This window comes from Hyposmocoma kahamanoa, unplaced genomic scaffold, assembly GCF_003589595.1.
Source record: "Hyposmocoma kahamanoa isolate Upper Pololo Valley unplaced genomic scaffold, ASM358959v1 120, whole genome shotgun sequence".
In the NCBI taxonomy this organism is placed as follows: domain Eukaryota; kingdom Metazoa; phylum Arthropoda; class Insecta; order Lepidoptera; family Cosmopterigidae; genus Hyposmocoma; species Hyposmocoma kahamanoa.
Genome location: NW_020653415.1, coordinates 2,799,127 through 2,811,035, shown reverse-complemented (window position 1 = coordinate 2,811,035; position 11,909 = coordinate 2,799,127). Strand labels below are relative to the sequence as shown.

Below are 11,909 nucleotides of genomic sequence, written 5' to 3'. Positions count from 1 at the left end.
CTTTATTATATCAAGGATACGAATTGGTTGGTTGTCTGATATTAGGAGCAGTAGAGCTCCCTGTGAAAGTGTTCGTCCAGGGAAGTACTGCAACCTTGCCTATTTCTGCCGTCAAGTAATAATTTGAGCATTACTGCGGTTCCGGTTTTCAAGGGTAAGCGTGCTGGTGAAATTACAGGCACATGGGAGTTGTCAACTTATGTCTAAACATAAAGTGACTTAAAGTTCTGACAGACACTGGAACTACTATAAACAGGCGTGACGCTTACCACCAGGCCCACGACTTGTTACAGTGTGTCTGGTGACTTGTTACATTCATATTGTGTCTGGTGAATTAAATATCATCACCATCCAGACACGTATACTTACAACTGATGGAGTTTTGTACGGGAAGCGACAAAATCGATTCGCTAATCGGATGTAGGTTCTTTACAGATAGTTATTCAGTATCATGGGTTGAATAATTCAATGAAATTATGTTCTAGTCGAGTGTCCTATACATGGCTACTTATAAGTTTTTTTAAGAGTAATAGGTAATTTAACCCTAATCTCACTTAATGGTAAGGGACTTAGTGGTCGAAGATAGAGCGTGCGTCCTTCGAAACTGCTTATTCATCCTCGCTATGAAAAGGTCCGAGTTATATTAGATGGGGCATGGAATCCACATCTCAGCTATCCAAATCAAGAAAATGATATAAAAGGGATGGGTGTCTAATGCAAATGTCTCTATACATGTCCTCATTGAAGAAAGAAGTGAGACAAAAATGATTATTTTAGAAATATGCTAGTAACCGTGAGACAAAAAACCAAATTGTACTCATTAAGTGGAATTTGGTTTGTGTATAGTGCCAATTTACATATGTTATGAAAGCAACATTTCTTTGCTCGTGAAATCGGTCGTGAGTCGGTTTTAGATGACGAATAATAATAGATGTCCATAATATTAACCTTAGAAGTAAGTCCAAACTCATGGTACTACGATTTAGTTTAACTGACGCTCACACACTCAACAACTTACACCCAAATTCACGAGAGAAATAAATGTGAGCCAGACAAATATTTCTCCCGGCCCGGGAATCAAACCTCTGCGTTGTGGTCCAGCATCGTAACCGTTCGGCCAACGAGGCAGTCAAGTCAAGTTAGACAATCAAGTCAAAGTCAACTAAGGTAAACGATTCTTTTATGGGGAATTGTATACGTTTTTAAAATAACATTCCGGAGCATATATTAAGATCATCATTTCCTAAGTTTCAAACTAACATTAAAAGTATTTTAATTGAAAAGCCATATTACAAAATTGAAGACTACGTTTTAGATAAAGATGTATGCAAAGGCGACAGGGTTTAGATTCCACACAAATTTGATTCGAAGTGTATTCCATAGCATTTAAGTTTATTTGAAAAGAGCAATCCCTAGAGTTTCTCACTCGTTCTTTTCTGGAAACGAGCAGTAGCTTAAAAAATTATGTTTAAAGTGTAAATTTGTTTTAGGTACCTGTGGAATAAATGATACTTTGGCTATGAATGTACCTTAATGTTATGACATTATAGTTGAAATTTCAATAATAATGGTCGTAGCTACGCAAACAACGCTGCGGTAATACCGTGTCGGTAGCCTTCGGGATGCTTCGGCAATCATTTACGTTTAATAAACGTTTAAAATATGTTCAATAGAATACAAACCTGAAATCCTTCAGCTTCAGATAGAAGAAAGTAGAAGCATCCGAACCAATGCGCCAAGATGAGCAGAATGTGTATGAGGTTGATCACTCTCCAGAAATTCGGGTACACCGTACGGGATTCCACGATGTAATAGCAGTCTACTGCTCTGTATACCTGCAAGAAGTAAGAGGAAATTATATTTTCATAATTGCCATAACAACTAATAACCAAATAAGTATGGACGACTTCGGTGGTCTAGCGATTTATGCTGTGTGTGCTGTAAGGCTGATTTGGGAAACGGACTTTTCAAAAGTGGTTCTGGTTTGGGTGTTCTGGGAAGTCCTCCAGAGTGAATTTCGTTGCTATGGTAATCATTGTATAAGGAAATTGCTATTTTGAGACTAGGCAATTGGTGTTGCCAACTATTTTTATTATGTAAAAATCTAGAAAATAGGGTGCATGGAGATACTGCTACAAATCTTCTACTATTGCCCTTTGTTTTTACGACATCCAATGGAAGGTTGGATGGACAACTTTAAGTTCAAAATCAATGTTGAAGTTTCTCTAAACTTAACTCAATTCTAAAATATAGTATTTCACTTTAGTAGGAATATAAGCTCCTTGTGAAAGAGTTCGTCCAGGGAAGTACTGCCAACTTACTTATTTCTGCCGTCGAGCAGTATGTGTGCATTACTGCGTTCCGGCTTGGAAGGGAAAGGGTGCTGGTGAATTTACAGGCATATGGGACTTATCAACTCATGTCTCAGGGTGGCGCAGTGGCAGTGCCGATATGATCTTGAACGAAAAAATTTTTATTTTCATTTTTAAATATTATTCCATCGGCCTGCGCGCATGTGTCACGCGATAGAATAATTTGTTAATCATTTGTGGAACATGTTGTTGGTTCATATTTAGTTATTTATTCTTATCAATGTTTGTTATATTTTCTTGTTTAATATGTAACTGTTTGTGTTCTTCTTATAAATAAATAAATAAATAAATAAATCTTTGCGATTTAAAGCTCTCAGTGGCACTGCTACTGTTGTGGGTGGATGGTGTCGCTTACCACCAGGTGCTCAACTTATTCGTCCGATCGCTTGATATTATAAAAGAGAAAAAAATATGCAGACCGCTTCATAATTCAAATTCGCGCTTAAAAATTCTCACAGTACTAATAAATTCTTTTAAAACTAAGGTTTGACACACACTGGTACACGGCATTTTACAATTGCAATTTGTTTTTCGAAACTCATTTCTTGACTACAGAAATAGAAACTTGGTGAATATATCTGATATTATATTACGAACGTCAAGCTGAAAGAAAGTTAGACTGCATTAGCAACCTTATGCACCTCATGTAATGCAATGCATAGATATGAGTTAGATTGCTTCACAGGTGTTCAATGTGAAAAAGAAAAGGAGAGAAAGATCAAAGAATAAGTATATGTGTATGAAGGGAAGAGGGTAACAACGAGATGAACAAAGGTAGTAGTATGAAAGGGGAAAAAAACATACCGTCCTGGTATGAAGTCCATGATATTGGTCGTAATCACGGGAGAAAAAAAAACCAATAGAAATGTCTTACGTCTAGATTACTATCAGAACCGCTGTAGCTAAAACGCAAACAAATTGATAAACACTATGAAGTATTGGTAATGATTGGTCGTGGTCTCTAATTGAAAAAGATGGAACAAATTCTGGACTGTTAATATAATTTCAACTTTACTCAGTCGCCATATCGTTGAAAGTTCAATGCCTTTTTGGTAAGTTTCGTAACTTGCAAAAAGTCTACTTTATATTGAAATTTTATTCAGAGTGCTGTCATCTTGCGGCCAGTAGCTACACTACGACGAACGACTAAGATCTGAACGAATAAAAAGTAGTATCGAGACACAACAGATTTATCGAGAGACAACAGATGTCTTCTTTAACGCACACGTTGCATAATGAACTTTATTTCGATTTTAAGTTTAAAATTTAAAAAAGACCCATGAAGCATTTTTTCGCTAAGCTTTTGTTCGTTACTAGCGTGGAAAATTCGAGATGTTTACTTAGTTCTCGACCATATCGCATGCAGATAATGTTTACTTTCGTTTGTTATAGTACAAAAAAGTAATTCGATAAACAGAACATTGAAAATTTATTAAAATAAGACTTACCGATGTTAACAAATACTACTACTAGTAATATTAGGTAATATTTTTGGTGCGTCTATCAGTTTTCCACTCCAAAATAGCACAATAAGGCATTTTTCTGCGATTTTAAAGACTTTGAGCGAAAGTATTGATACAACTACTCTAGCAACTATAGGCCCATTTCAATTTTACCAGCTTTAAGTAAAATATTCGAAAAGGTTATGCTAACTCAATTACTGTCCTATTTCGGTAGGAATCATATTTTTCATAGTGAACAATACGGGTTTACTAGTGGTAGATCGACAAGCGATGCGGGGGTAGCGTTACTAAAACACATCTTTGATGCTTGGGAAAGGTCCCAGAACGCTATTGGTGTTTTCTGTGACCTCTCAAAGGCATTTGATTGCGTTTATCATAATACTCTATTAGGAAGCTGGAACATTACGGTGTAAATGGCAAGGCGTCGAAACTTGTCTCGTCATATCTCAACGGTAGAATTCAGAAAGTAGACATAAATGGAGTGACTTCTTTGGGTTCTCTAGTAAAAATGGGTGTTCCGCAGGGCTCAATACTTGGACCTTTCTTATTTCTGATTTATATTAATGATCTGCCATTCTTTGTTAAGGACCATTGCGAAATAGTGTTGTTTGCTGATGACACATCCTTGATTTTTAAAACAGACAGACATGACATTAACTATGACCGTATTAATGATACCCTCTCTAAGGTAGTTTATTGGTTTAATGCTAACAATTTATTGCTTAATGCCAAGAAGACAAAATGTGTTAAATTTGGATTACCTAACGTAAAATGGACTTGTCCAAGCATAGAAATAAACGGAGAAAAGTTAGACCTTGTTAATAAAGCAGTCTTCTTGGGAGTGCCCTTAGATAGTAAACTTCAGTGGTTTCCAGATATATCGTCTCTGGCCAGCAGATTAAGCTCCGCTGCATACGCAGTCCACAGAATACGTGAGCTTACCGATGTAAGTACTGCTAGACTAGTTTACTTTAGTTACTTCCATAGTATAATGTCCTACGGGATTCTCATGTGGGGTAAAGCGGCAGATATTCAAACCATATTTTTTATTTTTTATTTTATTTTATTTGTATTGCAAAAACGAGCGATTCGTTCTGTGTACCGTCTAGGCTCTCGGGTATCTCTCAGAGAAAAGTTTAAGGAGACTGGTATCATGACTGTGGCATCACAGTACATTTACTCAAATATTTTATATGCCCGTAAAAATATACATAATTTCAATAAGAAAGAAGATATCCATAATATTAACCTTAGAGCTAAGTCCAAACTCATGGTACCACGATTTCGTTTAACCAAGGTAAACAACTCTTTTATAGGGAACTGTATACGTTTTTACGATAAGATTCCGGAGCATATATTAAGTTTATCATTTCCTAAGTTTAAAAACTACATTAAAAATATTTTGATCGAAAAATCATATTACAAAATTGAAGGCTACGTGTTAGATAAAGATGTGCGAGTATGGAAAGACGACATGGCTTCAGAATCCACACAAATTTGATTCAAAGTGTATTCCATAGCATTTAAGTTTATTTGAAAAGAGCAATCCCTAGAGTTTCTTGCTCGTTCTTCTCAGGGAGGTCAGCGTAGTGAACGAGCAGTAGCTTAAATGTGACGTTTTCAAGTGTAAATTTATTTTACCTATGGAATAAATAATCTTTGACTTTGACTTTGACAACCATAACGAAAAAGCGAAAATGGCGGACTGAGATCAAGTAGGCGGAACTACGTCTGCAGTTGGCACGCGAACTACGCTAACTAACCACTTCTACTGTGTTTATTGTTCTGTGGCAATTATATCCCTCGTAACTTTATATAGGCTGGTCAATTTATGGTGGTAAAGTGTGTTTTTGTTACAATTAAATTTGCTCTAAAAATCTGATTTTTTTGGTTTGTTCATATTTAGTTCATACTTGGGATTTTTTGTCTATGCTGTCCTTTTAGGTAGTTATGAACAGCATTAGCAAATTTCTAGTAGAACTCTTTTTGTCATTAGTATTTTTTTAAACATTTTGCATTGTCTATCGATAATTAAAAATGATCCATCATAAGGTCTAAAACCATATTTCTATTTAGGAATAATCACAAAAACGGCTTATGACTCGATAATAAATACATGTTATTGTACTAGCATACCAAATTTGAATCGATTTAATGCTAGATTTTAAATAAATAGAATGTCGTAGACCCAAAAAATTTACCTTTAAACTGACCAGCCTGTATAAAACGCGAACGTAAAAAACCTTTATTCCCAATCAAAATACGCATAATATAAACATTCAATTACGAACAGACGGCGGCGGTGGCGACGAAATTTTCATAAATTCGGCAAATAAATGGTAAGCGAGCAATTCTCCGCGAATCCCCCTTAATAGGGAGAATAAATCGTGAAATTAACTGTAGGATACTGGAAGTCATAGCTTAGTGCCGATGACAACGAAGGTTGTCTTGTTTAAAGTCGATTTGTTACGTTTATCGTTGGCCATCCAATTGAATAAGTAAAGGTTTTAAAATGGTTATTTTTTATTGGCACCGCTGTAATACTGCACATGTGATTAGTTTCTCAGCACGGTACTAATTGGTTTCTCAGCACGGTGTTAATAAGCTACACACTACTAAACTGAAAAATTTGATTATAGTTCATAGAATTATAATGTACATTTCCAAAAAAGAATGTCGTATTGCTGCTAATTAAAATAGTCTCCTTAGAATCGTCACTGTGTTCCTGAACAGAATAACGTCAATATATTTGTGGAATAATTAAAATGATTTCATTAAATAATATCTCAAAATGTTACGTAACAGGTATAAAGACGTAACCATTTGGCAATAAATGATTTTTTACGTACAATTTTAATAATATCAAACATGACGCTACTCCAACACTTGCCTCCTGATTGGTTAGAATATAAACGGCACTTGGCCAATCATGGCCACATGTAATGCTTTTCGTCTCTCTCTTTTCTTTTTGGTTTGCAGTGTTTGTTTGGCTTTCGTTAGAGTTTGTTATCGTGGATTGTCAGCAAAAAATAATCTTTAAATATTGGTTGTGTTTCATTACTTTAATTTAGTCGTAGAAAAAGTATTGTATGTAGTCATTACATAATTAGGTCTTACAATTTCATACCTATTACGTGAAGATTTGGACTTAGATCTACGAATAGAGGGTTGGAGACAAAAACCTTCGAAAAATTCAGCCAGCAGGTAGACTAAAACGATTTGCCGGAAAAGTGGTGTGGAAAATTGTGGTGTTTAAATAGAATAACATTGCAGCAGTAGAATTGATCTATTTTTTTTATGATGTAAGTAACGGAACGAACCATTCGTGCGTCTGGTGTCCAGCGATACGCCTGCCCATTGCAATTGCAGTGCACAAAGATCTGAAGGACACTGCCACTGCACCTGTCACTCTGAGTCACAAGTTGAAAAGTTATGTTTTATCGAGTTCTTAGGACGAAGAAAAAAATACTTTGTTTGATTAAGAATTATGTTTTATCGAAAAAAGAAATAAAAAATGCTTTATAACAGAATACGGATGGGCGGCCGGCATTTCGGAAAATATCTTTGATGAGAAAGAACGTGATTTTGTTTTGTTTGCATTTACAGTGATAAGATATTGTTTATGTAATATGTGCCTATAATTTCGTGAAAATTTTGACTTAATCTAGTATTTTAGTAGCGATTCCATCAACACAACCAAAGCAGCAATCAGACTAACTGATTCTCTTAAGAAAATTGATGTTAGGTAGTTATCCTTCGTAATTATGAAGACGAAAACCGAAACCGTTTACTAAAGTTTGTCTGTAATTAACCAGTTAGGCTTTGAAACCACCGGCATCATGCCGTTGCTGAAAGATACAAAAATGAACTATATACGTTATATCTTTTACCAAAATCGTATGATATAATAAATAATAGTTGGCCTATTGATATATAGTACCACTGCTGGGCACAGGCCTTCTCTCACAATGGGAGGGCTTGGGTTGTGTTTCGTTTTTAGTAAGAGAAAAGCGAAAGGAAAGATTTTGAAGTAAAAAGAAATCACATAAAATTATATGCTTTGCATCTATCTTAGTGTCTAAAACTTTATGTTCTTAATATATTCTTTATTGCACTAAATAAATACAACAGAAATATTAGATTAACCGCTCACGCGATACATGCAGCCGTAGACGCATAGCACACCTAGAGGTGCCGGTGATGATTTTATACCGATTTATCGGATATCGAAGTTATAACAGGTAAAAGAAGTAATATTAATTGCTATTTCGGTAACTACTCTAGCAAACCATAAAGTTTTTAATGCCTGAGTCTGTCATTTAAAAAAAATAAACAACTTCAAAAATACGTCACGACAATCGTGTGTGTTATTGTTTGGGCTGGTGATTGCGGTGTTTATTGATCGAAAACATACCGTAAGTAGCGTTTTTTAAGTTTACCCTGAATATAAATGTTTAAGTTCAAGGAGTAATTTCATGGTAAACATTAGAACCACTCAAACGGAATATTATCATAGGTATTTATCCAAGTACACCAAAAATTTCATTAGTGCTTTTTAAGTGCAGAATTTGCGGTGTATTACTGCATTTTATTTGAGATGTTTTTGTTGGTAGTACGGAGGGTATTTATTTAGCAATGCAGAATAATAATTTTTATTTATAAAAACTTGTATTTAAACCGATTGCTTTTCTAATTTGCGAATCCAAATAGCCGCCATTTTGCGGTAGGAGGAGGGCATCGCGTGAGCGGATAACAGAAAGTAGGCAAAGGTGGACTTATCTCTAAAAGATATCTCTTCCAGCCAACCCAGGGCAGTGAGAGCTAAGGTTATAAGCGGGAAATAGCGTGCAAGAGCGAGCGCGGAAGAAATATAATAAAGTACATAAATAAATAAAAAAATTAAAAATACCATTACTTGCATAAGTAATATAATGAATAATAATAAATAGCATCAATATGTAAATAGTGTAATATATACACATAGGTACACATATACATAAATAAGTGTGTAAAAAATGTAATATATACAATAAGATGATTACTAAGATAGTTCAGCAAGAAAGTGCGCTTTCAACCTTAGACGTTATTTGCCTAACATTGTAAAAGGTCGACGTCCTTCCACGAACTGTCAAAACAAGATTCAATCGAAGCACATCACATGTGATGCGGAGTCATTAATTCACTTGCATGCACTTCAAATAAGTGTCCTGAACTAAGTATTACAATCTTGCTCCTTCGTCAGACTTTACAATTTAATTCTACCCTCACCAACCCTATTTCGATTTCATTCCATTCACACATTCCATTCTTATGTCATTGACTTCAAAAATTAAGAAAAGGAACGAAACACTGCCGGTATTTGTGTTCTCCGAAAGCCACAAGCTATCACAGTATAGTAAGACCAAATTAAAAATAAATAAGTTTATATGTGTGAAAGCCTGTGTATGGACGCACACTTCGCGTAAACTCGCAGTGTACTCGCATTGCAAAGCGCGGGTCGTCGCTAGCGATGCGACGAGTTGTATTTTTTCAACTCGAGTTGACTCGACTCGGTGTCTGACAGCAACGGGCGCGGCGAGTCGCGAATAGAACTCGAACCGATAATTCATCGAGTTGGGCACGATGGGCCGGCCGACCGCGATTCGAGCGTGCTCGGAGGCCGCCGAACCGACACCGATCGAGAAGGAGCAGCCTGTGCGTTGTATCAATGTAGTAAGGCACGGGGCGGGCACCGAACCTAGTTAGCTCGAGTTCAGAAAAAAGTAGCTCTAGTTGACTCGTTGCGGGAGTAACACGAGTTAATCGAGTGAAATAACTCGACTCTACCATCGCTAGTCGTCGCACACGCCATTCGTTATAAAATCTAAATATTCACTCGCTGTTTAAAAAATGTCGTCAAATTTTTGTGTTTATGGTTATTTGAACAAGAGTGCTTCAAATCAGAATAATCGTTTTTCTCGATATCTATTGCACGTGAGAGGTAAGACATATTTTTAACCGATTTCAAAAAAGGAGGAGGTTCTCAATTAGACTGTATGTTCTTTTTTTTTGTATGTATGTTACGCGATAACTCCGGTATTTGTGAACCGATTTTCATGATTCTTTTTTGTTGAAAAGCGGGTACTTCCATAGTAGTCCCATTTCATTTTGAAGAAAATTATCCACCTCGAAGGGTGGCTGTTCACGCATGAAGATTCATTTTTATAAATAGCGCTTAAACTTTATTTTGCAGCAATTATTTTAATGGTTGATTTTGCTATTTCTCCAATTCAAGGCGTTTTTTTCTCAATATACTTTGGGTAGTGAGAACCAATTTTTATTATCTCCAGTGTCAAGTCCTGTATAGTGGCGAACTAGGGGATATTTCAAAAAACTTAGCAAATAGACGTATTCCACGTACTTTTGAGGTCGGTTTTTTTAGTACTGAGATTATTTGTTTATTTGACGACTATGGTGGCCGAGTGGTTAGCAATATGCGATGTTCACGTTCTCATGACATGAACAGACAACCTGACCAGACATAAATTACCACGTGACGATAATAGGCTACTCAGCAGTGCACTGACCGAATAGCAATGTGCAAGACCAGCCTGCTGAGTAGACGATTCCTTTGTTTAACATTTAAAAATTATATTGTAAATATATACATACATACATGTAAATAGAATTTGTATAAATAGTCTAGTTTTAATAAAAATCTCTTTGAATCCAGACATCAACGCTGTCTCATTGACGACGACGGAACTCTCCTGACTACAGCATCCTCTCAGTGCGGCCAAGACACCTTTAGTCGTCAGCTTATCTGATCAGTCTTGTGAGTCTGTGAGACTGGCAGTGAGAAAATCCATTCCTTGCACCCCTTATCCTTCCCACCTTCCGTCTATTACCTTAGGTCGCAAGGTAACAGGCTTCCTCTACCTATCTATATATGTATATATAGTAGTATATAGTTAGGGCTAGGCTGTTAGGTAGGATCGTAGGGTGCACTTGCTTCGGCAGTACATATACTAAAATTGGAACGATACAGAGAAGATTAGCATGGCCCCTGCGCAAGGAAGACACGCAAAATCGTGAAGCGTTCCACATTTTTTGCCGAAGAATCCGCATGGATGCAACAAAGTCGCAAGGCGAGACTTTGACACAGCGCAGCATACGCTGCAAGAGTGTCCAGCATTGTCTCGTACTCGCAGCGAACTGACGAGCGTCCTCGGGAATGATCTCTCGCTGACCAGCGTGACACAAGCCATGCTGGTGAGAGAGCATGGGATGCTGTGGTCTCCTTTTACGAGGATGTGATCTCGCAAAAGGAGACCGCATAAAGAGCTAGAGAGGAGGACGTCCATGTGGATCAAATCCGGCGCAGAAGGTTGGGGGGTCGGCGAAGACGTACGATCTTCTCCTTCCCCCTTCAGCTGGCACAGGGCACAATGTTGCCTGACCGGGGCGGTACCCAAACTCACCCGGGTACCTCCCATAACGTGAGGAGGAGGGGACAACCACCGGGCTGAGTGGCGAGTCTCAACAGACCAACGGGAGTGTTCCACATAACCCCGCCATGTCATCGCCCGCGGCGGGGTATATGTAACGCATTTTCCTGTGTATAAAAAAAAGGTAGAATCGTAGGGTTGTTTGTGATAGGTTACAGCTTTCCCTTACCATTTCATGTATAGCCAGCTAGCTTTAATTACACATACAAGACGATACTCAACAGTAACACTCATATCACACCCAACAAATACTACACAAAGTCAGAGATAAAGTTAGTTGGCTCCCGAAATGAACTTACTAAATTGGTAAACGATCGTGACGCTCTCTTTAAAGGGATGTCGCGTATCATCTCTTTGATAAATTCCGCCCAGTACGTGACTTTGAGAGTGATAGGAGTGATCGGAATATGTAGAGTTTTTTTACCTAAATATCGAGGAACATAGACAGAAAATCGAGAAAAGTTTCATGATATGACCATGTCATGAAACTACAAGTTTGCGAATGGCTTAAATTCAAAGAACGAAAGAATATTATTAAGTTCTTTACTAAGATCGATCATAATTTATTATAATAAGGTAAACTTAAG

The 11,909-nt window shown here is 37.0% G+C and overlaps 1 protein-coding gene and 1 non-coding gene across 2 annotated transcripts in view; one reads left to right on the top strand and one right to left on the bottom strand.

Moving 5' to 3' along the window:
* LOC113240087 overlaps positions 1 to 11,909 on the bottom strand; it is a 90,823-nt gene that overhangs the window by 60,288 nt on the left and 18,626 nt on the right. Inside the window, exon 5 of the mRNA XM_026477297.1 lies at positions 1,683 to 1,835. Coding sequence (XP_026333082.1) covers positions 1,683 to 1,835 — 153 coding nt within the window. The remainder of the gene's footprint in view (positions 1 to 1,682; positions 1,836 to 11,909) is intronic.
* On the top strand, positions 10,819 to 10,925 carry LOC113240175. The gene has a single exon (XR_003311239.1). It is a non-coding gene; the product is annotated as a U6 spliceosomal RNA (small nuclear RNA).